We start from the raw sequence: 26283 nt of genomic DNA, 5'->3' as shown, positions 1-26283 counted from the left end.
ACAGGAGCAGGAGTAGGCCATTCGGCCCCTCGAGTGACTGAGGCACTTCTCCAGAGGAAGGGAAGGGAAACAGTTCAAGTGAGCTAACTTTGCGCACTCGCCAGAGGGAGAGGCTGGCAACTGGTCATCTGCCCAGTTTAAGCCAGGGGGGAGTGGGCTGCAGTGCAGGGCAGGAACCCAAAGAGAGATAGAAGAATATCACTTTTTTAAAAATCATACCATAGCAATGGGAGACTGAATTGACTTTGGCCGATAGTGTAAAACGCACGCTATCAGCTTGGTCACCCGTTAAACACATTAGGTGTCAGCTGTGGCTCAGTGATAGCATTCTCACCTCTGGGTTCAAATCCCACTCCAGAGACTTCAGCACTAAATCTAGGCTGATACTCCCAGTGTGGTGCTGAAGGAGTGCAGCACTGTAGGAGGTGCCGTCTCTTGGAGGAGACATTAAACCTGGGTCCGGTCTGCCCTCTCAAGTGAATGGAAAAGATCCCATGGCACTATTTCAAAGAAGCGCAGGGGAGTTCTTCCCGGTCAATGCTTATCCCTTAACCAACATCACTAAAAAGAACAGGTTATCCGGTCATTATCTCATTGCTATTTGTAGGACCTTGCTGTGTGCAAATTGGCTGCTGTGTTTCCTACATTACAACAGTGACTATACTTCAAAAAGTACTTTATTGGCTGTGAAGCTTTAGGACGTCCTGATGGTCATGAAAGGTGCTATAGAAAAGCAAGCCTTTTTCTTTCTTTCCTGGCTTCATTGATTTCAATGGAAACGAAAATTAGGAGAGGTACTTAACGGGTGGCTGAGCCAATATGGCGTGTTTTACGCTATCGTCCAAAGTCCAAATTACCCCTCCCTGCCCTTTAGTTGTAGAACCTGGCGTTGAATTTAGCCCAGACTAATAGAATGCAAGTCTCTTCCATCTGTTAGCTATAAAGGTCCACGGGGTAATCTCAATCCAGTTTCAAGTAAGCTTGGGTCTATTTTGGCACTAAATTACTGCTTCATTTTTGCCGCCGATGGATTATTTATTGCATGCAGGGTTAATATTGGGTTTTCAGGCAGCAGAGAATGCACATCCCACACTGACTGACTGATGTATATACCTCAGAACACGGCCTTGATGTGTGTAAATTGATGTCTGCCATTGTCCTTGGATGGGGTCCCCATCGGACAGATCGTTCCGTTTTTGGGACTGATTGATGGGTCAGGATCTTCCATTCAATTCAAATGTGTGCGATTGACATTCTGGGAATCTTTTTAAACCAGTAAATTTGATTAACTGCTGTCCTTGTGCTGAATGCTCGAGTCAGGCTTGCGAGCGGGACAGGGCCATGACATTATTCTGCTCCCTCGGAGCTACAGGTTGTAAGATTATATTGGACCTCCTGGCCTCAGCTCATTCGTCAGTCAGGGGCATGATCCAAGCCCTGTCAGAGGACTCCGATGGTCGCCACATAGAAAAGAAAACAATGTTGTTTTGTGAGTCAGTCTTAGATTGAGGATTAGTGCAAGAGGTGCATCTTTGTGATTTTTCACTTTTTTGAGGAGATCAGTAAAAGTTTATTATTACTGCTGGTACTAAGTGCTATTTTTTTGCCTGTTTTATGTTCAACAAATTTGTCCAGCGGTTTATAGCCTGAGCCAGAATGTTCTTCTGCCTACCGAGGAAATCACCTCTTGACTCGTGACTATGGGGTCCAGAACAAGGGGCCATTCAGGGGTGATGTCAGGAAGCACTTCTTCACACAAAGGGTAGTGGAAATCTGGAACTCTTTTCCCCAAAAAGCTGTTGAGGCTGGGTGTCAATTGAAAATGTTAAAACTGAGATTGGTAGACTTTTGTTAGGTAAGAGTATTAAGGGTTACAGATCGAAGGCGGGTACATGGTATTAAGATGCAGATCAGCCTTGATCTCATTGAATAGCGGAACAGGCTTAAGAGGCTGAATGTCCTCCTCCTGTTCCTATGTCCATGATACGTGCACGAAGTTGCAGGGGGGGAGGCGGGGGGAATACAGTGATCAGGGCTTGCCGTTCAGCTCCAGGGTTTCGCTACATTTCCCTGGATATCGAGCAGATAGAGACGCTCCCCGCTTCACAAGATCCACTCGTGGGGAGCGGCCAGTTAGACCCAATGCCAAGAATATACCTTGCACAAGGATGACCAATTCGGACTGTGAGTCCACAAGGATGGCTGACGTGGGAAATGGCAATGTCACATAGTGGGAGTTGGTGGTACCCTGTTGAGGTTTGCAATTGGAAAGCAGCGGGAGCTTTACCCTATGGCTGCTGTGGTCCGCCTTGACGTACTTGATGTAGACAGTGGTTGCTTGAAATGAGGAAGTGTTCCATTCCCCAAAACTAACATCAGTCTCGATGAGCAAAAAAAAAAACTAAAACGTTCTTTTCAAAAGGGAACATTGGCCCCTTTGTTGGTGCTGTTGGTAAATATATCCCAGTATAAGAACTCAGCCATGCAGAACAGGAAGGCCTCTGGTCTGTGCTGAGTTAGGTGATCTCACCCAGGTTTTCGACAATCTGCCTCAGTACAGCTGGGCAAGGCAAGAGAAAAATCAGCCAGGGTTCCCACTTCTGATCGTGACCCCTGCACACGTGGGCGGGCATCAGGTGAAAATCGGATTGGACCCCGCTGTGATGACCTCTGCAGTTCAATAGCCTGCTGACACTTACTCGGCCCGGGTGACGTGTGGTAAAATAGCTACTTTGGTGAGCTACCAGAGGGCTCCTGGCATCTGTCGTACTGTGACCCAGCATAAGCCTTTCGGGAAGGTGAGGTAAAACAAAGAAAAAAATCTAAGTGGTATTCTCACTCTCCCATCACTCCCCTGTTTAGATTCAAGAACTGCAAGAGGAAGAGAGTCAGTGGGTTGAATATGCTGACGATGAGCTGGCTGTGAAGACGAAGCTAACTGAGGACATTTTTAACATCCTGGTTCATGACACTGTAGATGTACTCAACACCATCTGTGACAAGAGATCGGCAGGACAAGGCCTCACTTCCTCCAGCACACGACCGCTGAAGGCACCGTATTATTTACAAAATTAAATACACACACACCGTCAGACCAAGACCCGTTAAAAGGCATCTCCAAAATCTTCACCACCACCATGACGTGCAGATTTTAATACAAAATCTAGACAAACCTGAGTAAACAGGCTTACAGGTTGAATTACAATAAGAGATAAAGTATAACATGTCTGTTGAAGACCAGCTTGGAATCATCCAACAACTTATGACAGCCGTGGCTCAGTTGTTAGAACTGTCACCTCGGAATCAGGAGGTTGTGGGTCGATAGTCCCACTCCAGGATGTTACAAAACCTAGGCTGACACTCCAGTGCAGCACTGAGGGAATGCTCCACTGTCAGAGGTGACTTCTTTCAGATGAGATGTTAAATCAAGGCCCCGTCTGCCCTCTTAGGTGGACGTAAAAGTTCCCATGGCACTACTTCAAAGAAGAGCTGGGGAGTTCTCCCCGGTGTCGTGGTCAATATTTATCCCTCGACGACCCATACCACTAAAACAGAATATCTGGTCATTATCACATTGCTGTTTGTGGGACCTTGCTATGTGCATATTGGTTGCCGTATTATAACAGTGGCTGTGTAGCGCGTTGGGAGAAGGCTCACCACCACCTTCTCGAGGGCAATTAGGGATGGGCAATAAATGCTGGCCTTGCCGGAAATGCCCACATCCTGAGAATGAATTTTTAAAAACACATTAGGTGGAAGATAAAAATTCCTACGGACAAATTCTTTACAAAAAATTGCTGGCTGTTAAATTTTTATCAATGGTAAGGTCCCAACAGTTACTCAGTGTCTATGGTACCTCTACCTCATTGAAGGGTAAGAACCCTCAGATCTGTCGGGAGGGGAGAAAATTGTTTTTTTTAAAAGTTCTGCGACTGGCTACCACATGGAGTAGTTGAGGTGACGGGCATAGATGCATTTAAGAGAAAGCTAGATAGACACATGAGGGAGAGAGGAGTAGAAGGTTATGCTGATAGGGTGAGATGAAGAGGGGTGGGAGGAGGCTCGTGTGGAGCATAAACATCAGCACAGACCAATTGCGCCAAATGGCCTGTTTCTGTGCTGTACATTCTATGAGTTGGCGGTCGAAGGGTTAATGAAGAACAAGAGGAGGCAAGTGCAGTTTACAGCGAAAAATACACAAAGAAGAAAGGGAGGATGATAGAGATGTAGAAGAGTCAGGAGCTGTTTGAAGGATTAACTATCGGGCTGTTTATATTAATATATTCATTGGGCAAACAATGGGGCCATCTGCACTGATGCTGGGCACAGCAGCGTTTGGCTGACGCTCTCTGGGTAATTGTGGCTCACTGAACCATTTTCAGTCAGTAGTAAAACAATAGGACGTGAATATTGGATATATTCTGTGGAACTGATTATAGAGTGGTTTATTCTTTATGAATCCTGCACTGATGTATATAATTATAGATACCACAGTGTGAGGGTTGGCTGCCAATTTAATCGAGTGGCTCACTTGATGTGTTCAACCAGGCTGGTGTTTAGTGGATGTCACCTGAGCCCACGGTTAAATGATACTATCTATAAGGGTAGAACATTTGATCGGTGAAGCTGACGTAATAACGCTTAATGCACTCGAGCTACATTCCTGTGTGCGTTATTTTAACCCACTTAAAGATTGTTAAGAGCACGGAATGCTTTGCCACAGTGAGTAGCTGGGGCAGAGATTGTTGCACCTTTTTAAAGGTTTAATATTTGAGGCAGACACGGGGCTACAGGGAGAGAGCAAGGCTGCAGGATTTGTTTTGGTAGCTTTAGCTAAGAGTCGGCACAGATGCGATGGGCTGATTGGCCGCCTTCTGTGGCTCTAAACTTCTGTGGCTCTAAAATAAATGGATGAACAACTGTGTAAAAATAGTGCACTCAAGAATGAACTGTGAGTATGTCAATCTCATTGATCAGAATTTCTATCCTATCATTTTTTTATGGTGGGATTCTATTTATACAGTAATGACATATTGACTCGTTATTTCCATGGTCACCCGGCTTATTGGTTTTGAGCATTGTGATTGTTCCAAAGGCTTCCTACTAACCCTTCTCCCGCTGTTTCATTTTCCTTCTCTTCCATCTTGCTTGGCCTCCGCTGTCTTTTTCTCCACCCTATAGAATACTCAGACATCTTTCTGTATGTGAGGAGCCCTATCGGAATGTAAGTTATTGACAGTGATGATGCTACCACTGCTACATATAATTATATAGTCAGAACACAAAATCTGGACTGAGCAAAGACCTTTGGGCCCATCAACCCCACTCCATTCAGAACTCATGTATGTTTATTCCATCCCCCTCCCCCATATTCCGCATCTGTTAATATAGTAAATATTAAATTATTTGGATACCCCTGACAGAATATCAACCAATGCCTTTGATAAGATGAGGACCATGCTTGTGCCAGCTGGAATGACATTGAAACATCGTGATGTTTTGAGCAGGAGAAGCCCATTGGTCCATCTAGCCTAACCTTCTGGAACCATCCATCAGTCTCCTTACCACCTATGTTCTTTCCTAACAGGAATTCCTCCAGTCCCCTTTTTTAAACCCTGCCATGGTTTTTTGTCCCACTGGTAATCTGGTCCACATTTCTATCACCCTACTACTGGAAAAATGTTGCACAAGTGAACCTATTTTCTTTTGACGCCCTTAACTTTAAAACATTTAAACTCCTTGAATCCTGCATCTGCCTGAAGATCTTTCCTAGATCTAATTTCACCATATCCCTAAACATTTTAAATACCTCTCTCAAGAGCCTCTTCATTCTTCTTCTCGAGAAAGTTTAGTTCCAGATAGACAACCTTTTCTTCTAATTTTGAGGAATCAGCATTAAGTCCTCTCTCCACTAACTCTCTATCCTTCCTGTAATAGGGAGACCTAAACTGAAACAATACTCCAGATGCAATCTCACCAAGACAAGGTACGACTTCAATATTGCCTTGTTTGACTGATAAGTCGCACCCTTTAGCTATATATCCAAACATTTTATTTGCTTTCTGGACCATTTACAAAACCTGAACCCACAGTTTTAATGACCTATCCACCAAAACCCTCCAATCTCTTTTATCTCAAACATTGACGACAATGAAGATTGTGACAGCTAGTGGTAATGTCACTGCAGATTAATACTGTCACATGATTCGCTGTAGGGCTTTAGAAGATAATTAGTTTGCAATTCTCAAGTGAACTGTAAAGAAATTTAGAGCCTTGTAAATACTGTGTATAAATGCATCATTTCAACATTTATTTGTATCTTGCAGGACATGACAAAACTAACAATGACAAAGAATCTGACGTTTTCAGATAGCGCAGTGCAGCTGTTTTCTGTCCTACTTGACATCTTCCCTGCAGCCTGTCTTACTCGGGTTTAGCTACTCAGCGTGTTGCAGTAGAAGCCAGACATTGCGTATTGTATACGTAAGACACCTTCCTCAATCACACAGTTTAAAGTGATTTTACGTTTTGAAAGAATCATAGAAGGTTACAGCACGGAAGGAGGCCATTCGGCCCATTGAGTCTGCGCCAGCTCTATGCATGAGCAATCCAGCTAGTCCCGCTAACCTGCCCTATCCCCGTAGCCCTTCACATTTTTTCGTTTCAAGTACTTATCCAGTTCCCTTTTGAAGGCCATGATTGAATCTGCCTCCACCACCCCCTCGGGCAGAGCATTCCAGATCCTAACCTCTCGCTGTGTTAAAAAAAAGTTTTTCCTCATGTCACCTTTGGTTCTTTTGCCAATCACCTTAAATCTATGTCCTCTGGTTCTTGATCCTTCCGCCAATGGGAACAGTTTCCCTCTATCCACTCTGTCTGGACCCTTCATGATTTTGAATACCTCTATCAAATCTCCTGTCAACCTTCTCTGTTCCAAGGAGAACAATCCCAGCTTCTCCAGTCTATCCACGTAATTTAAGTCCCTCATCCCTGGAATCATTCTAATAAATCTCCTCTGCACCCTCTCTGAGGCCTTCACATCGTTCCTAAAGTGCGGTGCCCAGAACTGGACACAATACTCCAGTGTTTTATAAAGGTTCAACAATGTTTCAAGCTTTTAAAGATGAGCGACTTTCAAAAGAATATTGAAGGTTCAATACTTAAGATTTCAGGTTTTATATCTCACTGATGCAGTTGACTCACTAGTTGAACTGTAACAGAAATAGTTACCGTGGAGATGTCCTGCATATATATGTCTTACAAGAGTGTTCAAATGCCACTTACATTTTAAATGCCAGTGAAGACCTAACTCTGTCAGTAGCTGTTCAGTAATATTGGAAAGTTCCTAGGCAGTCCTCAATTCACATCAGTTGCAGTTGTACTGTCGGCAATGTGAAACTGAAGCAGTGTGAGACCTCCTGGAAGTAGCATTATACAGCTTGCTAAAATACAATACACCTTCTGTTCCGTGACTTTACTCCCTAATTAAACTGGGCTATAATTGTTTTACAATGAACTGTCCTGAAAACCCGATTGACATCTGATATTTTCCTTGGGATTTGTTAGCTTTGATTTGCTTTACCACCATTTTGTTCTCTAAATGACCTATCAGGTTGCACAGTCTTGGCTATGATCAGGGCATGGCCTCCACTGATACTACCCTAGTGACTAGCCATTGGAGAATACTAGGATGAGAGCCAAGATATTCTATTACTCACTCTTTCACAGTCAGCTCAACTTTTCCTTGGTGCTAATTGTTTGGAGAATGCCTAGATACAAAGGTTTGCCAATACTGGGGTCATTCCTGGGTTTCCCAGGCCTTGCTGCTACCATTTCAGCTTCCTATAGCAATTTCCTGAAAAAACTCAAGAATACCAAAGATAGCTTTGAGTTCTTTTGCTCTAGTGCAAACAAAATGCTAATTTAAAAAATAATCAAGATTATATTTATACATTTTTAACTGTGTTTCTGTCATTACAAGTGATTGTTGGTCATTTGGTTCTTTAACATTTCCCTGTTACGTGATTCTACAGAAGTGAGTTGCATTGATTTCCAGAAATGTAAGAAGATGCTTTTGTGTTTTTTTTTAAAGTTTGTTCTTTTTATAACAGATTTGTACTGGAATATCTCATGCATAATAATGAAACAGTTCATTTATTCTGAAATGTTTTCATTGAGTTACTTAATTGCCAAAATCATAGCTACATAGGTGTCAATATTTACAACAATTAAGAAAACTGTTTTATTTAATATATTGCCTTTGTAAAGTTTTTATTACAATTTTTAAAACTATTGTTGTATTTTCATATGAAATGAAGTTTGCAGTGTTTTACTAAATGAATGAAAATAATTTTGTGCTTAATTGTTTTGTATGGAATGAAAAATTGTTTTTTTCATAAGATATCCTTCAAACAGTATAGGGTGAGACCACTAAACAAAGGGACGTTGCCTCTCTTTGACTCCCCTCAAACTCAATTTGTTCTCATTGAATGAGTTTGGATAGGGAACAAAGGGAATAATTTATTGCATTTTTAAAAATTCTCTGCACTGCCAACTTATTTGGCCAAATCCTCAAACAGAGCTGCATTCGTCTGAATCGCTGTTATCCTATTAGTTTTAGCTAACAAGATCTGTATATTTGCTGGCATCTCTTGGTCATTTCCTGTAGCTATGTTTCATGTGCCAGCACTGCTGGCCAAATAGCCTTGAATAAATGTTTTGGTGTTTGGTGAAGTGGTGAATTTTCACTCCATAAAAAACATCATGCTGTCAAAGTACAGCCTCACCTACGCAGCTATACCCCCAGCAGGTGTGGGGCGAAATAAAAATTGAGGGTTTTCCCCCCCTTGGGGCTAGCATTCCCCTTTAAATGTTGCCATTCTCCTTTATACCATAAAATCGTACACCACAGAAGGAGATCATTCGGCCTATCCTGTCTCTGTCGGCTTTTTGAAAGAGCTATCCAATTAGTCACACTCCCCTGCTCTTTCCCCTGCAAATTTTTCCTTTTCAAGTGTTTATCTAATTCCCTTTTGAAAGTTACGACTGAATCTACTTTCGCCGCCCCTCCAGCCAATGCATTTCAGATCATAACGACTCGCCACGAAAACTTCTTCTCAGCTTCCCCCTCTGTGTAAATTTGGCCACGATCCTTTAAATGCAGCCCTGCCCCTTTAAATCAATGCAGCGGGACGGTGCAGATTTATGAATGAGCGTGTGTAGTGCAAGTTGGCGGTTGCCTAGTGACGGTGAAGCGCTCCGCCCCCTGGGCTGACGTCACGTCGGCAGGGGTGAGAGGCGAAGAAGCCGCTCGAGCGCTAACGCCCGTTTACTATTTGGGTTTAAAAGATGGCGCCGTGCGGCCGGGGGAAGCGCCTGAGCTGCCGCGCTCTGGTCGCCTTCACCGCTGCCGTTACCTTCCTGGTGCAGTTGCTGCGCCAGGGCCACGCCGCCAAGCTGTACGGCAGTCAGGACCCGGTGGTCATCCTGGAGGCCGAGGGTGCCAAGGGCCTGCTGGTGAATTCGTCGAGCGCCTGGGTGGTGGAGTTTTACTCCTCCTGGTGCGGCCACTGCGTCAGCTACGCGCCCACCTGGAAGGCGCTGGCCAGCGACGTGAGAGGTGAGTCCGGATCTCCTGGGATGGAGGAGGGTCGGTCAGTGGAAACCCGGGATGGAAGGGGTCGCTCAGTGGGAACCTATGATGGAGGGGGTTGGTTGTTAGGGGCCCGGGATGGAGGGGGTCGGTTGCTAGGGGCCCGGGGTGGAGGGGGTCGGTTGCTAGGGGCCCGGGGTGGAGGGGGTCGGTTGCTAGGGGCCCGGGGTGGAGGGGGTCGGTTGCTAGGGGCCCGGGATGGAGGAGGGTCGGTTGCTAGGGGCCCGGGATGGAGGAGGGTCGGTTGCTAGGGGCCCGGGATGGAGGAGGGACGGTCAGTGGGGGCCCGGGATGGAGGAGGGACGGTCAGTGGGGGCCCGGGATGGAGGAGGGACGGTCAGTGAGGGCCCGGAATGGAGGAGGGACGGTCAGTGGGGGCCCGGGATGGAGGAGGGACGGTCAGTGAGGGCCCGGAATGGAGGAGGGACGGTCAGTGGGGGCCCGGGATGGAGGAGGGACAGTCAATGGGGGCCCGGGATGGAGGGGGTCGGTTGCTAGGGGCCCGGGATGGAGGAGGGTCGGTCAGTGGGGGCCCGGGATGGAGGAGGGTCGGTCAGTGGGGGAACCCGGTTTGGAGAGGATCGGTCAGCAGTGGCCTGGCAGCACTGCCGCTGAGTGACCCGCTCTGAGTCCACTGGTGTTCCGCTTCTAACACCCAGCGACTTTTTGTGTCTCACTTAAAACAGATCCCAGGCTGACCTCCCCAGTTCGTGATGTGGAGATGCCGGTGATGGACTGGGGTGGACAAATGACGATGGAGAAAGCCTCCGAAAGCTTGTGATTTTCAAATAAAACTGTTGGACTATAACCTGATGTGGAGATGCCCGTGATGGACTGGGGTTGACAATTGTAAACAATTTTACAACACCAAGTTATAGTCCAACAATTTTTATTTGAAATCTACAAGCTTTCGGAGGCTTCCTCCTTCGTCAGGTAAACGTCAGGACTATAACCTGGTGTTGTAAGATTCCTTGCATCTCCCCAGCTCAGGGTTGGTTTAACGGTGGGAAATTATTTACTGTGAGTTTGGGAACCTGCAGGAAGCTGAACCGTGTTTAGACTTCACTGTCTTTCGCTCCTAATGCATTATTGCAGCAGCAACCTTCTCAGTGCAGCTGTCAAAGTGCTCTATATATGAACTGCCGAGTGCCGGCTGACAGGTTTTTTTATTTAATATTTTGCTCGCATACTTTTCCCATTGCTATTGCAAGTTTCCCGATGCTTGCCGTGTGTACTGTGAAGTTAACATAACAAAAGAACAATGGAACGGGTCAGTATAGTTTTTGTTTGGCCGGTTGTGCACATATGGTTAGCCCTCTTTTTATTGCTCAGCTTTACCTTCGTTTTAAAATGTTTAGCAAACGGTTTGGTTTATGTACACATGCAATGATGCTGTATTTCAGCGCACTTTTATTACTTGGGCATTTTACAGTAAAAAGATGTTTTTTCTCATTTTTAAAACAGAAGTTTGCCAAATATTTATAAATTAAGACAGTGTAATTTAATACCAGTGTAAATCTACTTGGCCCTGCTGTGGTTCTGATAGTGTTTTAAAGCCTTGTTCTGTGTTGATGGACGTTTTGGAGTACAGTGTTTGTAAAACAAAAGACATCCAGTCTTGGATGAGTTATCATTTCTTCCAGCTAAGCATAAAGGAGACCAAAGCCATTGTCTTCAGCTTTCACCACAAGCTCCAATACCCTCACCATGACTCTATCCCCCCCTCCTTGGCCACTGTCTGACACTGAATCCAGGCTGTTGCCGACCTCTCCGTCTTGTTCGAACTGAGCTCAGTTCCTGACCCTGCATCCTCTCTCATCACAAAACGTCCTTCCACCTCCACAACATCACTTGTCCATCAGCTGATCTGCTGATATAATCCTCGTGCCTTTGTCACCCCCATACTCCATTTCACCAGTGCTCTCCTGACCGTCTTCCCATTCTCCACCCTCTGTAAATTTCAGCTCATCCAAAACTCTGCTGCCTGTATCCTATCCTGCACCAAGTCCTGCCAGCCCATCACCCCTATCTTCACTGACCTACATTGGCTTCTGGTCTCCCAATGCCTGATTTAAAATTCTCATCCTTGTGTTTAAATTTATCTATGGCCTCACTTCTCCCTATCTCTGTAACTTCCTCCAACCCTCCTGAACTCTGTTCCTCTGACTTTGACTTTTGTCCCAGCATTGGTGGCTGAGGCCTTATTGGAATCCCTTCCCTAAATCTCTGTGTTTTTTAAATCATGTATTTTTGTCATGGAATTGTTGTTGAAAGTGAATGGCTATTACTGTAACCATCTCCAAATAATTTGAAATTTAGTAGCCCAGCTAGTACTTCAAACTGCCTTGAATTTTAATCTCTCATCCAATCTGTCTTGATGTACAGTGGAACTAGGGCACCACCTTCGTCCCGATTTGCATGGATATTTCTATGTTTTATATGATACAACTAGACCTCACTATAATGAATGAATGAATGTTCCCGCTTTAGTAATAAAAACAGAAAAAGCTGGAAAAGCTCAGCAAGTGAGGCAGTGTGGAGAAAGAAACAGAGTTAATGCTTCAGGTTGAAGACCTTTTGTCAAAACCCCCAGTTTCTGTTTTTATTTAAAATTTTGAGCATCTGCAGTATTTAGACTTTGATTCCAGTTTTTAGTATATAGGGGAGGGAAAGAATACTTCCTCTTGTGTTCCCCCCCCCCCCCCTTGCCCCCCAGTTGTGTGAAGAAAATACTATTTACAATTCCTTGTATGAGTGAGGAGAGTTTTTCAATGAGCAAATAACCAGGCTCTTGCAGATCTGTAATAAAAACAGAAAATGCTGGAAATACTTAGCAAATCAGGCAGCATCTGTGGAGAAAGAAACAGAGTTAACGTTTCAGGTTGATGACCCTTCAAGACTGAAAAAAGTTGAAGATTACAGTTTTAAGCAAGTACAGAGCCAAGGACATGGGGTAGAGGGGAGGAAAGAACAAAAGGGAAGGTCTGATAGGGTGGAGGGCAGGAATGATTAAATGACAAAATGGATGATGGTGCCAGGCAAGGAGGGTGGTAATGGGACAAGTAAAGAAACAAAAGATGGGTCTAGATGAGCTGTAGATGGCAACATCAGACCACTTGCTGTCCAGAAAAAAAAATGGGAGCAGTGGTTATGATCTGAAGTTATTGAAATCAATGTTGAGTCCAGAAGGTTATAAAGTACTAATCGAAAGATGAGGTGCTGTTCCTCAAGCTTCATTGGAACAGTGTAAGACGACGAAGATAGAGAGGTCAGAGTGGGAGTGGGAAGGGTAATTAAAATGGCAAGCGACTGGCAGGTCAGGGTCACGTTTGCGGATTGAGCGGAGGTGTTCAGCAAAGTGATCACCCAATCTGTGTTTGGTCGTCTCAATGTAGAGGAGATTGCATTGTGAGCAGTGAATACAGTATACTAAATTGGAAAAAGTACAAATAAATTGCTGTTTCATCTGGAAGGAGTGTTTGGGGTCCTGGAGAAGGGAGGAGGTGAAAGGGCAGGTGTTGCATCTCCTGTGCTTGCATGGGAAGGTGACGTGGGGAGGAGAGCGGGTGTTGGGGATGATGGAAGAGTGGACCAGGGTGAAGCGGAGGGAGCGGTCCCGTCACCGCACTGAAAGGGGAGGGAAGATGTGTTTGGTGGTGGGATCACGCTGGAGGTGGCGGAAATAGCGGAGGATGATATGTTGAACGTGGAGGCTGGTGGGGTGGAAAGTGAGGACAAGGGGGATCCGATCAGGGTTTCGGGAGGGAGGGGAAGGGAAGGGGTGAGGGCAGAAGTATGGGAAATGGGACGGACATGGTCGAGGGCCCTGTCAATTACAGTGGAGGCGAATCCTTGTTTGAGGAAAGATGATGACATTTCGGAAGCACTGGTGTGGAAGGTGACATCGTCAGAACAGATGCAATGGGGAAACTGGAAGAAGGGTTTCGAGTCCTTACAGGAAGCAGGGTGGGAGGAAGTGTAATCAAGGTAGCTGTGGGAGTTGGTGGGCTTAGAATAGATATTGGTTGACAGCCTATCCACAGAAACAGAGATAGAGAAATCGAGGAAGGGAAGAGTTGGAGATGGATCACGGGAAGGGAAGGGTGGAAATTGGAAGCAAAGTTGATGAAATTTTCCAGGACAGGACGAGAACAGGAAGCGGCACTGATAGCCATCAATTTTCTGGAAAAAGAGGTGAGGGAGGGGACCCAAGTTGGATGGAACAAGGAATGTTCCATGTATCCCACAAAAAGGCAGGCATAGCTAGGACCCATATGGGTTCCCGTAGCAACACCTTTGATTTGGAGGAAGTGAGTGGAGTCAAAGGAGAAGTTGTTCAATGTAAGAACAAGTTCAGCCAGGCAGAGGAGGGTGGTGGCTGGGGACTGGTTGGGCCTCCATTCAAGGACGAAGTGGAGGGCCCAAAGGCTGTCCTGGTGGGGGATGGAGGTGTAGAGGGACTAGATGTCCATAGTGAAAACAAGACGATTAGGGCCAGGGAATTTTAAACTGCTAATGTGGCGGAGGGCGTCGGAAGAGTTGTGGATATCGGTTGGGAGAGACTGGACAAGGGGAGGAAAAAAAATAATTTTTTAGGGCCCCAAACACTCCTTCCGGGTGAAACAATGATTTACTTGTACTTCTTTCAATTTAGTATACTGTATTTGCTGCTCACAGTGTGATCTCCTCTACACTGGGGAGACCAAACGCAGATTGAGTGATCACTTTGCTGAACACCTCTGCTTAGTCCGCAAGCGTGACCCTGACCTGCCGGTCGCTTGCCATTTTAATTCCCACTCCCACTCTGACCTCTGTCTTCAGCCTCTTGCACTGTTCTAATGAAGCTTGAGGAACAGCACCTCATCTTTCGATTAGGCACTTTACAACCTTCCGGACTCAACATTGATTTCATTAACTTCAGATCATAACCACTGCTTCCCTTTTTTTCGGACAGCAGGTGCTGGTAATGGTTCTGATGTTGCCATCTATAGCTCGTCTGGACCCATCATTTGTTTCTTTACTTGTCCCATTACCACCCTCCTTGCCTTGCACCATCATCCCTTTGTCATTTAATCACTCCTGCCCTATCATCGACCTTCCCTTTTGTTCTTTCCTCCTCCCTCTCCCTTTCCCTAGCTCTGTACTTGCTTAAAAACTGTTTAATCTTCAACTTTTTCCAGTTCTGATGAAGGGTCATCGACCTGAAATGTTAACTATGTTTCTTTCTCCACAGATGCTGCCTGACATGCAGAGTACTTCCAGCATTTTCTGTTTTTATTTCAGATTTCCAGCATCCACCTGTTTTTTATTTTGCTCTTACAGATCTGCCATGTTGGGAGTCCCAGTTAAGTAAAAAAAATTGTGTGATGTTGAAATTAAATTTAATGAATTGATGTTGACTATCTTACACTTAATGGCACCTTTTTGATCTGGAGAAAATGTGTTAAGTTACTTCACAAAGTGGCTCGGACTCTAAGCAAGAGTTATGGAAGAATTTGATGAGGTGACCAAAGGTGAGTTGCAATTTTTGAAGGTGGGAGAGATGTAGCATGGCAGAGGGGTTTGGCAAGAGAGTTCTTGTGCTCTGATGTGATGGCTGGAATCTCCGCCACCAGTTGTACACCGGAGGTTGGGGGTGAACGACATACAGAACAGTCAGAGGGTGCGAGCTGGAGTATAAGAACGAAGGAGATTGTTGGAGAAGTAAGCCCAAGGAGAGATTTGCAAATAAGAATTGTCTGAAACTTCTTTATGCACCTGGATATCCATTCTTGGTGCCCCATCTCTAAATCATTCCATACTGTTTTGAGTTAAGGATGCTCAACCTAATGAAAGCTGGCCGAAGATGGACAATCTGCATCCATCACCTAAGCAGGTCTTTTTATTTGGGAGATATATTGAGCCTCCAGTCTGCATTTTTATTAAGGAAATGAGAAATTTCTCCACTCACACAGGAAAAATGCAAAGTTCACTGGTTTTAGTATTTGTGAGGGAAGGGAATTTTGTTGACTGACAGCATGTCACGGATCACCGCTCAAGCTACCATAGCAATACCTTTAGTTTGCACAGCTAGTATTGGTATTTTGTTTTAAAATGGTGACCTGGGAGTAATTGAGGTCTTATTTGAAGTGATTCAAACAGTTTTATAAATTGAAAGAGCAAAGCTCCAGTTTCTTGAACTGATATATCTTACTATATTGTAGTCTTTCCTAACTTTTTTTTGTCCTTGGCAGTGAATGAAGTAATGGTTGCACTGGTCAGTGTCCGCAATGTTGAGGCTTAACTTCATTTTCAAGGATTAACAGTGATGCTTTCACTGCAAGCGTATTGAATGATGATCCAGAATTGATCTGCTAGAATCCAAGTCCATGTGGATCTGTATCAAATATGCAAAATTCATATTTTGTGCTTGAATACAAGTCACCTTGTCAGAGTATTGTGTGCCAATCTCCTTAGCTAGATTTGCCTTGATCTTATTAAGCTTGCTTCATAAGTGTGTGTATTACATAAAGGTTATATAACAATATGTACTTAAGGCTTTAACTCTCAAATTGACAACGGTTTTGTAAATATTTTTGTATGTCCCCTAACATGGCCGAATGGCCTCCTTAAGTACTGTAAACTTCTGTGGGTCAATTGTATGCTATGGATGGTGAGACTTAACAACTGATATTGTTGTGCAATCCCATCTTTTTAAAAAAAAGTTTTCCCATCATGTGGTAAGTGTTGCCTCCATCAAAATGCTACCATTGTGTGCAACATTAAAGTGAATTTATTAAATTGTAGTTGACTGCGATGTCACTGATACCAAAAAGAAACTAAATGTTTTTAAACAATGATTCACCCAAGAGAAAGAATGTTGCCTTCCTCCCAAAGTCATTGTTCTCAAACTGTACATTAATGAGGGCTGTCTTTAATATAGTTCTAAAGTACCTGCTGAGTTGTATAAAAAGGCCACGTCTGCAGTTTTCTTAGTTTGGCCCAGATTTGTTATATTGGTGAAATATCTATTTGAAGTGATTGCAGCCATGGATCTAACTCTGCAGCAATTGTCAAACATCCAAGACTCTAGTTATTATAATCAGATGTGGTTGAACTGAACATCATAGATACATTTAATAGGTTCATTGAAAAATGCAAAAATGGACCCAAAACTTCTGGTCAGTCTGATCTGTGTGTTCAACAACAATAAGTGATTATTTCTTGGGCAGTGGCTGGAGAAAGAGGTAAGCCCTTCTTTGGGGATTAGATGACTCACTTGGAGATGGAATATTGGAAGACTTGATCCTTCTTGGCAAACTCTGCAATCCAATATCTTTAGGCAGACATCTGCAGTGCTCCACAGTAATGTTGATCTCCCCCTCCAGGCCCATTAATGGGACTTGGAGGGGTGGATATTGCTTGAAGCTGGGATTCTTCCCACTTGGATCAAGTTAACCTTGCAATTCAATGACCTAACAGACTGTTAGCAATCTTGGTGTCTTGTTCGATCCAGAGCTGAGCATCAGACCCCATATACTTTCCATCACAAAGATCGCCGACTTCCATGTCCATGGCATCGCCAGCTTTCGCCCCTGCCTCACCCCTTCTGCAACTCTCATCCATGCCTTTGTCACCTCCAGACTCAATTATTCCAATGCTTTCCTCGCAGGCTTCCCATCCTTCACCCTCTAAATTCTGCTGCTTGTATCTTTTCCTGTCTCTCTCACCCATCACCCCTGTCCTTGCTGGCCCAAATTGGCTCCTGCTCCCTCAATGTTTCTAGTTTAAAATTCTTGTGTTTATGTCTCTTCATGGCCTTGCCTCTCCCTAGATCTTGAACCTCCTGCAGTCTTATAAACCCCCACACCCAAATTCTCCAATAGTCTGGCATTTTGTGCATCCTTCCCTCCCTATGCCCCATTAATGGCAACCATATCTTTAGCCGCCTAGACCCCAGATCTGGAATTCTCTCCTTAAACCCTTTTTAAGGGCCCCCTCAAAACCCACCTCTTTGACCAAGCTTTTGGTCATTCCCCCTATTCCTCTGAAGCATCTTGGGATGTATTTCTATGTTAAAGGCACTATAGAAATGCAAATTGTTGTATGATGGTAGTAAATTAGATTTAGCATGAAACTGTAATCACCAGACAGATCTGCTTTATTTTATATACTTGCGGACCTATCAAACTCTTGAATTGTAGCTAACCTTAAAACAGTAGCAGCCTAATTACCCTTTTCACAAAAACTATCCTAAAAAGCCTTACCCCTGTGAAAGGAATGCAGTCGTTGTAAAGGAGATAACATTCCCTTTAATTATATAGGTCCTTTATTGCTCCACACTTTTTTTAACCACTTGATTTGTAACTTTCCTCAGAACAATGGTTTAATAGGCAGGTGTGCTGAGAGTCATGTAGCTTCAGGCCATACATAGGAGAGACAAGTTAGCAGAAGATGGAACATCTGATGCCTCCCAGATTTGCTAATTATCAATGTTTAGTTTATGGATGCAGTTTGTTCGATGAACTTTACTATATAACTGTAATATTGCATGAACGTTATACTACATGTTACTTTGTAGAATCTCTTGCACAATTATTTTGTACTTACTTAGTATACGAGTTGTATTACTGTGGAATCTACATTTTAAAAAATAATGAAGCCTGACCTCACTGGGTCTAAGGTGTGTGGAGTGTTCCATTGAAGGTCTCGAACTAAAAACAGAAAATAAGCAGATACTTCAACTGTGGTCCTGTCTGGTCAAGCCACAGAAAGCCTTGTTACGCTCGGTAATTGTAAACTGCATGGTGTCTCAAAGTTATGGCTCTTGCTATTATGTGCTCTAGTTTTCTGGATATAGTTAGGTGGGATGTGCCCTTATAGAGGGAGTAGTGTGCACTTCATATCGAGCAAATCGAAGCTCTGTGAATTTTTAGCTTGGTTTGGAGACTCTTGAATACAACGTATCGGACACTGACTGACCAAACCAATATGTTCATATATAAACGGTTACCCGCAGCACATGTGATCCCAACCAAGTTCGGCTTCTTACTTTATCAAATTCCTGAGCTATGGCATAATATCTTCCTATTTATCCTGTTTTCAGCCCAATAAAGTAGAATTGTCAGTCCATCAATACATTTTGCCTATACATCATCATCATGTTTAGAATTCTAATCAGTTTAAGATTAAATAGATTTTTTTTTAAAGTTTTTTTTGTTTGTACTGAAATCCTCAGTGAGCAAATGTATGATCTATTCATTTAGGGGCCTGGAAGATCCAAGATTCTATTATGGTCTGTACTAAGTTAACTGATCTCAGCTCTGACAACGTGGTTGGGTTGCTGCAGGTGGCCTCCGTTCCCCTAGACTAGGGAGGGGAAAAATCAGCCAAGCTTTCCATCCTTGTTTGACCCTCTGCTGAACATTAGGAACAGGAGTAGGACAATGAGCCCCTCAAGCCTGTTCTTTCATTCAGTTAGACCATGACTGATCTGTACTTCAACTCCATTTATCCATCATTGCTCCATGTCCCTTGATACCCTTACCCAACAAAAATCTACCGATCTCGGTCTTAAATTTGAATTGACCCAGCATCCATTCTCTCTTTTCTGAAGGAGAGAATTCCAGATTTCCACTACTCTTTGTGTGAAAACTGATTCCTGATTTCAATTCTCTAGCTCTAATTTTAAGATTGTACCCCCTTGTTCTGGATTTCCTCTGCCAGAGGAAATACTTTCTCTAACTACCCTATTGAATCCTTTTGTCACTTTAAACACCCCTCAACTGCCTAAACTCATGGGAATACAAGCCAAGCTTATGCAACCTGTGTTGCAGGTGAGGACAGTGCTGACTGAGTTACGATGCTTCTCAAAGTCAAATAGCACACTGATTGTCGAGGACCACATGAAAAATGGGGGAGGGAGCAAGGAGCTCCGGGCAGGCGAAACTGTACCCCAACACAAGACTGCCACTTTTGAGGAAATTGGGGGAAGGTCATACAAATCATACAGTTGAATTCTGAAAAATGTGCATCGGGTTGTTACTAACTAGCCTCAGATTGTAACTAATAAACTTTTTTTAGAGCAATAATACTGATGGAAAGAAAGAACACATTTGCATTTAGGTAACACCTTTCATATCCCATAGCACTTTAGCCAATTAATTAATATTGTGGCTACTGTTACTTGTTCGTTTGAAATCACAAGATTGAGACTAAATTACAGGAAGGAAGTGCATATTTTGTTATGAGATGGTAAGGATACCACAAGCAAACTGCTTATCAATGAAGTATCCAGGGTATAATAATGAGTATCCTGATAATGATCTGATTCAGATAGCTTAATCTGTCAAAGTGAAATGTTTGAGTTTATTATTGGAATATGGAGATGAGATTGCAGCTTTGGAACAACTCCAAGGAATTTTTCTTCATGTCCAACTCTTGGGATGGCTATGTTTAGTTTTTGGGCAGCATTTTCCCTGGCACCATCTACATGGAGGATGATGGCGAATGTGTTTTGTATTTGGCACATGATGCCCAGACTGATGGATTGTTACTAACCTGTCGTGAAATGCGGCCAATTTAGTGACTTAGATGTAATCTGTCTTTATTTTGTACAAAGGTTACTACTAACTGAGTTATCTAAATGCCCTTGTGTTACAAACAGAGCCTGTAAATATTGGGGTTGAAGTACCTGCTTGTGCTGTTAAGGACGTGCTCAAGGTTATAATGATGAATGAAATGTAAATCAGTTTTTCTTGTCCACTGTTATGTATAATCTGTGTTTGCACAGAACACTGTAGAACTAATTTAGAAGGAACACAAAGTTGCTATGGTTTTTTTGAAGACTAGTACTTTGAACACTCCCACCGCTTTTTCTTTTCTTTCTTCTCGTCCCTGTTTACATTGTGGAGTAGATTCAGCAACAACCTGGAACTGTGCATTCACAATTGCATCAAAGTCATGAATTTGCACACTCAGTTAATGCAAAGCTATATTTACAACCTTGCAGGTCTCCTGATGCTGGGGAAGATCAGGCTAAGGGTGCAATATGGATATATCGTTGCCCTTTGTGGCCAAGCTGCTAATCAAATGCCACCTTCATTATCACTTAACCACAGCTTCAAAAGAGCAGCTGTTGCTGGATGAGTATAACATTTCCCATTTGCCACACTCTCCATAGCATGACCTCTGTGAGTGAGATTGCCCCAAATGAGCAAGTTGTGGTTGTGTTGTCCTTAGATATGGGGGTGATGCCAGAGGACAGGAGAATTGCAAATGTTACACCCTTGTTCAAAAAAAAGGGTATAAGGATAAACCTGGCAACTACAGGCTAGTCAGTTTAACCTCGATGGTGGGGAACCATTCAGAAACACTAATCTGGGACAAAATTAATAGACACTTGGACAAGTGTGGATTAATAAAGGAAAGCTAGCACGGATTTGTTAAAGGCAAATCGTGTTTAACTAACTTGATTAAGTTGGATGATGAGGGCAATGCGGTTGATGATGTGTATATGGACTTTCAAAAAGCGTTTGATAAAGTGCCACATAATAGGCTTCCAGCAAAATTGATGCCCTTGGAATAAAAGGGGCAGAGGCAGCATGGATATGAAATTGGCTAAGTGACAGTAAACAGCGATAGTGGTGAACGGTTGTTTTTTTCGACCGGAGGAAGGTATACAGTGGTGGTCCCCAGGGGTCGGTACTAGGACCACTGCATTTTTTTATATATTAAAGACTTGGACTTGGGTGTGCAGGGCACAGTTTCAAAATTTGCAGATGATGCAAAACTTGGAAGTGTAGTCAACAATGAGGACATAGACAGGCTGGTGGAATGGGTGGACACATGGCAGATGAAATTCAATGCTGAGAAGTGCGAAGTGATACATTTTGGCAGGAAGAATGAGGTGAGGCAATATAAACTAAATAATACAATTCTAAAGGGGGTGCAGGAACAGAGAGATCTGGGGGTACATGTGCACAAATCTTTGAAGGTGGCAGGACAGGTTGAGAAAGCGGTTAAAAAAGCATACGGGATCCTGGGCTTCATAAATAGAGGCATAGAGTACAAGAGTATGGAAGGCATGATGAACCTTTCTAAAACACTGGTTCGGCCACAATGAGAGTGTTGTGTCCAATTCTGGGCACAGCACTTTAGGAAGGATGTGAAGGCCTTAGGGTGCAGAAAAGATTTGCTACGATGGTTCCAGTGATGAGGGACTTCAGTCTAACCACGTAACTGAAGAAGCTGGGATTGTTCTCCTTCGAGCAGAGAAGGCTGAGGAGATTTGATAGAAGTGCTAAAAATCATGACTGGTTTAGATAAAGTAAATTAAGAGAAACTGTTCCTGTTGGCGGAAGGATTTTTTTTACTCGTTCATGGGATGTGAGCGTTGCTGGCAAGGCCAGCATTTATTGCCCATCCCTAATTGCCCTTGAGAAGGTGGTGGTGAGCCGCTTTCTTGAACTGCTGCAGTCTGTGTGGTGAAGGTTCTCCCACAGTGCTGTTAGGAAGGGAGTTCCAAGATTTTGACCCAGCGACGATGAAGGAATGTCGATATATTTTCAAGTTGGGATGGTGTGTGACTTGAAGGGGAACGTGCAGGTGGTGTTGTTCCCATGTGTCTGCTGCTCTTGTCCTTCCAGGTGGTAGAGGTCGCGGGTTTGGGAGGTGCTGTCGAAGAAGCCTTGGCGAGTTGCTGCAGTGCATCCTGTGGATGGTACACACTGCAGCCACAGTACGCCGGTGGTGAAGGGAGTGAACGTTTAGGGTGGTGGATGGGGTGCCAATCAAGCGGCTGCTTTGTCCTGGATGGTGTTGAGCTTCTTGAGTGTTGTTGGAGTTGCACTCATCCAGGCAAGTGGAGAGTATTCCATCACACTCCTGACTTGTGCCTTGGAGATGGTGGAAAGGCTTTGGGGAGTCAGGAGGTGAGTCACTCGCCGCAGAATACCCAGCCTCTCACCTGCTCTTGTAGCCACAGTATTTATATGGTTGGTCCAGTTAAGTTTTTGGTCAATGGTAACCCCCCAGGATGTTGATGGTAGGGGATTCGGCGATGGTAATGCCGTTGAATGTCAATGGGAGGTGGTTAGACTCTCTTGAGAACCAGAGGATATAGATTTAAGGTGGTTGGCAAAAGAGCCAAAGGCGACATGAGGAAACAGTTTTTTCGCAGCGAGTATTTATGATCTGGAATGTGCTGCCTGAAAGGGTGGTGGAAGCAGATTCAATCATGGCTTTCAAAAAGGAATTGGATAAATACTTGAGGGGGCCGGAAAAATTTGCAGGGCTATGGGGAAAGAGCGGGGGATGTAATAAATTGGATAGCCAGGTGGTGAAGGATAGAATACTTGAGCCTGGTCTTCAGTTGCTTCGAAGTCTTTATTCATAGAGATCCATATTACTCACTGTGCACCTCTTAGATAAGCTCCCATATAAATGGATACATGAAAGTCCCCAATTGATATGTACCACCTGAATACAATTAACACTAATTGATATAAATCATTTGGATAAAATTAACAGGGTATTGGGACTAACTGGATTGTTCTTACAAAGCCGGCACGGGCTTGATGGGCCGAATGGCTGCCTTCTGTGCTGTAACCATACTACGATTCTAAACTCATTCCACAAAAGGCTCTTGCGGATGAAGAAAATATTTTATCTTCTAGAGTTTTGTGCAGATGTATCTATTGTCTGCCACTCTCATTAATGTTTCCTGGGATTCCATTTCCACCCCCCCACCCCCATTTAAAAAAAAAGGCACGTGTAAGTAACTTGTGAATTTGTTCTACGTTTTAAGAGCTGCTCTGGAGAAAAGTACAGTATGCTTGTACCACATCCTGCAATAAGCCATAAAATAACCCCATCTCTTGTACCTGGCCATTAAGTGCTCAGCAAGTATCTCTGACAGTGGTTGTGTTGTTCAGTTCATGAGCCAGTGCTAATGAGAGATCACTTTTTCTGGTACTTTATGCTCATATACTTAGATTGTGTTACTGAAATCAAATGTTATGGTCATATACTGCCAGTGCTGCAGAAAATTGCACACTAGTGAAGAGGCATTAGTTTGACAACCCAACATCCTGTCACAATGCGCCACCTGATATTTTCTTCCGCTCTCACAAAAAAAGTTATCCACATTTGATAGTTAACAAAGAAACTGCAGATATCAAATTAAAAACAAAATATTGAAAATGCACAGTAGATCAGCTGCTACTCATGGTGATTAAAGCTTTAGATGGACCCTCAACAAAGGTCCCACCTGAAACATTGCCTGTATCTTTCTACTTTAGATGACTGACAGATATTTCCACTATTGCATTTTAAATTTTAGTATAACTTTAAAATGTTTACTTTCTATATAAGTGCTAAAGTTTCTGATTTTTCTTTAAATATAACTTTTCTTATACAAGCTAAATCTAGCAGCTGTGAATGTACCAGACAAGTGACAGGCAATGACCACCTCCAACAAGAGAGAGTCTAGCCACCTCCCCTTGACATTCAACAGCATTACCATCGACGAATCCCCCGCCATCAACATCCTGGGGGTCACCATTGATCTGAAACTTAACTGGACCAGCCACATAAATACTGTGGCTACAAGAGCAGGTCAGAGGCTGGGTATTCTGCGGCGAGTGACTCACCTCCTGACTCCCCAAAGCCTTTCCACCATCTCCAAGGCACAAGTCAGGAGTGTGATGGAATACTCTCCACTTGCCTGGATGAGTGCAGCTCCAACAACACTCAAGAAGCTCAACACTATCCAGGACAAAGCAGCCCGCTTGATTGGCACCCCATCCACCACCCTAAACATTCACTCCCTTCACCACTGGCGCACCGTGGCTGCGGTGTATACCATCTACATGATGCACTGCAGCAACTCGCCAAGGCTTCTTCGACAGCACCTCCCAAACCTGCGACCTCAACCACCTAGAAGGACAAGGGCAGTAAGCACATGGGAACAACGTCATCTGCATGATCCCCTCCAAGTCACACACCATCCCGACTTGGAAATATATCGCCGTTCCTTCATAGTCACCGGTTCAAAATCCTGGAACTCCCTTCCTAACAGCACTGTGGGAGAACCTTCACACGGACTGCAGCGGTTCAAGAAGGCAGCTCAGCACCACCTTCTCGAGGACAATTAGGGATGGGCGATAATTGCCAGCGACGCCCACGTCCCGTGAACAAATTTTTTTTTAAATTGAGAAAAAAATTACTTCTGATAGGGAAGGCAATAATGGGGCTGATCTGGTTTTGCATGCTGGATGATATGGGTGTACTTTTTTTTTTGTCAAACCAGCTTGTATCAATCCCCCGTGGATTCTTACAGGACCATTACACTTATCGCCTGATATTGAATTCCGTAAGTTAAATTTTTCATTGAGAAAATAATGACCAGACAAAACATGAAATATAAGCAATAGAAGTTTTGTGCTAATTTCAGCAGATATGGCAATGCTTGTGTGCTTTGATCTCGTAGCTTATCTGTACATGTCAACGGTTGCCTGAATTTAGTGTTGGCTTATGTACATTATGGTGGGCTGCTATCAGAACTTTGCAAGTACAGTACGCTTAGTTGAAATACTTTCGTATTTTGATACAGAAAAATCTGTCCAAATATCTTGTGAATTGAAGGCGTTCATTGCATATTTTTCAGAAAAAATAATTATGGAGATGCTTATTTTAATAAGCCTGGCTACTTTGCTCAGAGGCAGGAAAACGTGTTTTAAATGAGCCTTGAAACCTGTGTACAGGGTTAGCATTCAGTACCAGAAGGGTGCCAATCTCTGTTCATTGTATAGAAAGGGTGAAAATCTCACACAAAATAATTGTAACTTTAGGGACAAAAATGCAGGGCTTCCCATTGTTCGACTCTTCTAATAAATATAGAATTGATAGTGAATCTGTTTTTCTGCCTAAGCTGTGAAGCACCTTGGGACATTTTACTACGTTAAAGGCGCTATATAAATTCAAGTTGTTGTAAGCCCCTCATTCCCATTTACTTAATTGTGCCAGACATTGAAGGTGTATCTGTATAGGAACTAAATGGACCCTGACCATTTCTGTACCCTGTGAGTGACTTTCATGTTGATATATTCATCCAAGTATTTCTAAAACTGAATGTGTGCACCTGTTAAAATTATTTTTAAGCCTGCTGTATTGGATTTTGTAAGGTATTGGATGGAAATTTTCTTTCCAGTGTAGATTCATTGGCCATTTAACCAATTTAGATTTGAGGAGGAGAGTGGTGCAAAACTTTAGAGGTTTATTAAGTACAGTATGAATACATTTGCCGTGATTGAGCTAGATTCTGTGATGTTGTAATTTACAAATTTGCAGGTCAGGCCTAGTTATGTAGATTCATTTTGAATGGTGATACTAGCTGTATTTTTACTATGTTGTAATAAAAACAGAAAATGCTGGAAAAACATAGCAAGTCCATCAACATCTGAAAACAAAAAGTAGATTAGCATTTTAGAGACACTTTATCAGAATTTTCAGATGCTGGGTGACACCTTTTTAAACAGCCCCGAGAGTGTTTTCAGATCGGTTTCATATTTCCAACACTTACAGTTTTACTGCATTATGGCTTTCCTGTTAAATTCCTTGCCTCTTTCAAATAGTTCTAACAATTGGCTTGT

General features: G+C 43.5%; 2 protein-coding genes across 2 annotated transcripts in view; both read left to right on the top strand.

Annotated features, from left to right (window-relative positions):
- LOC137300352 (centrosome-associated protein 350-like) overlaps nt 1–8235 on the top strand; it is a 125490-nt gene extending 117255 nt beyond the window's left edge. Inside the window, exon 34 of the mRNA XM_067969436.1 lies at nt 2863–8235. Within this exon, the coding sequence (XP_067825537.1) occupies nt 2863–3075 (213 nt within the window). The 3' untranslated portion in view covers nt 3076–8235. The remainder of the gene's footprint in view (nt 1–2862) is intronic.
- Nucleotides 8236–9293: 1058 nt separating this feature from the next.
- qsox2 (quiescin Q6 sulfhydryl oxidase 2) overlaps nt 9294–26283 on the top strand; it is an 88599-nt gene continuing 71609 nt past the window's right edge. Inside the window, exon 1 of the mRNA XM_067969882.1 lies at nt 9294–9619. Coding sequence (XP_067825983.1) covers nt 9349–9619 — 271 coding nt within the window. The 5' untranslated portion in view covers nt 9294–9348. The remainder of the gene's footprint in view (nt 9620–26283) is intronic.

Source organism: Heptranchias perlo, chromosome 31 (assembly GCF_035084215.1).
Source record: "Heptranchias perlo isolate sHepPer1 chromosome 31, sHepPer1.hap1, whole genome shotgun sequence".
NCBI classification, from domain to species: domain Eukaryota; kingdom Metazoa; phylum Chordata; class Chondrichthyes; order Hexanchiformes; family Hexanchidae; genus Heptranchias; species Heptranchias perlo.
The sequence above is the reverse complement of the archived record's forward strand: the minus strand, read 5'-3'. Positions and strand labels throughout refer to the sequence as shown.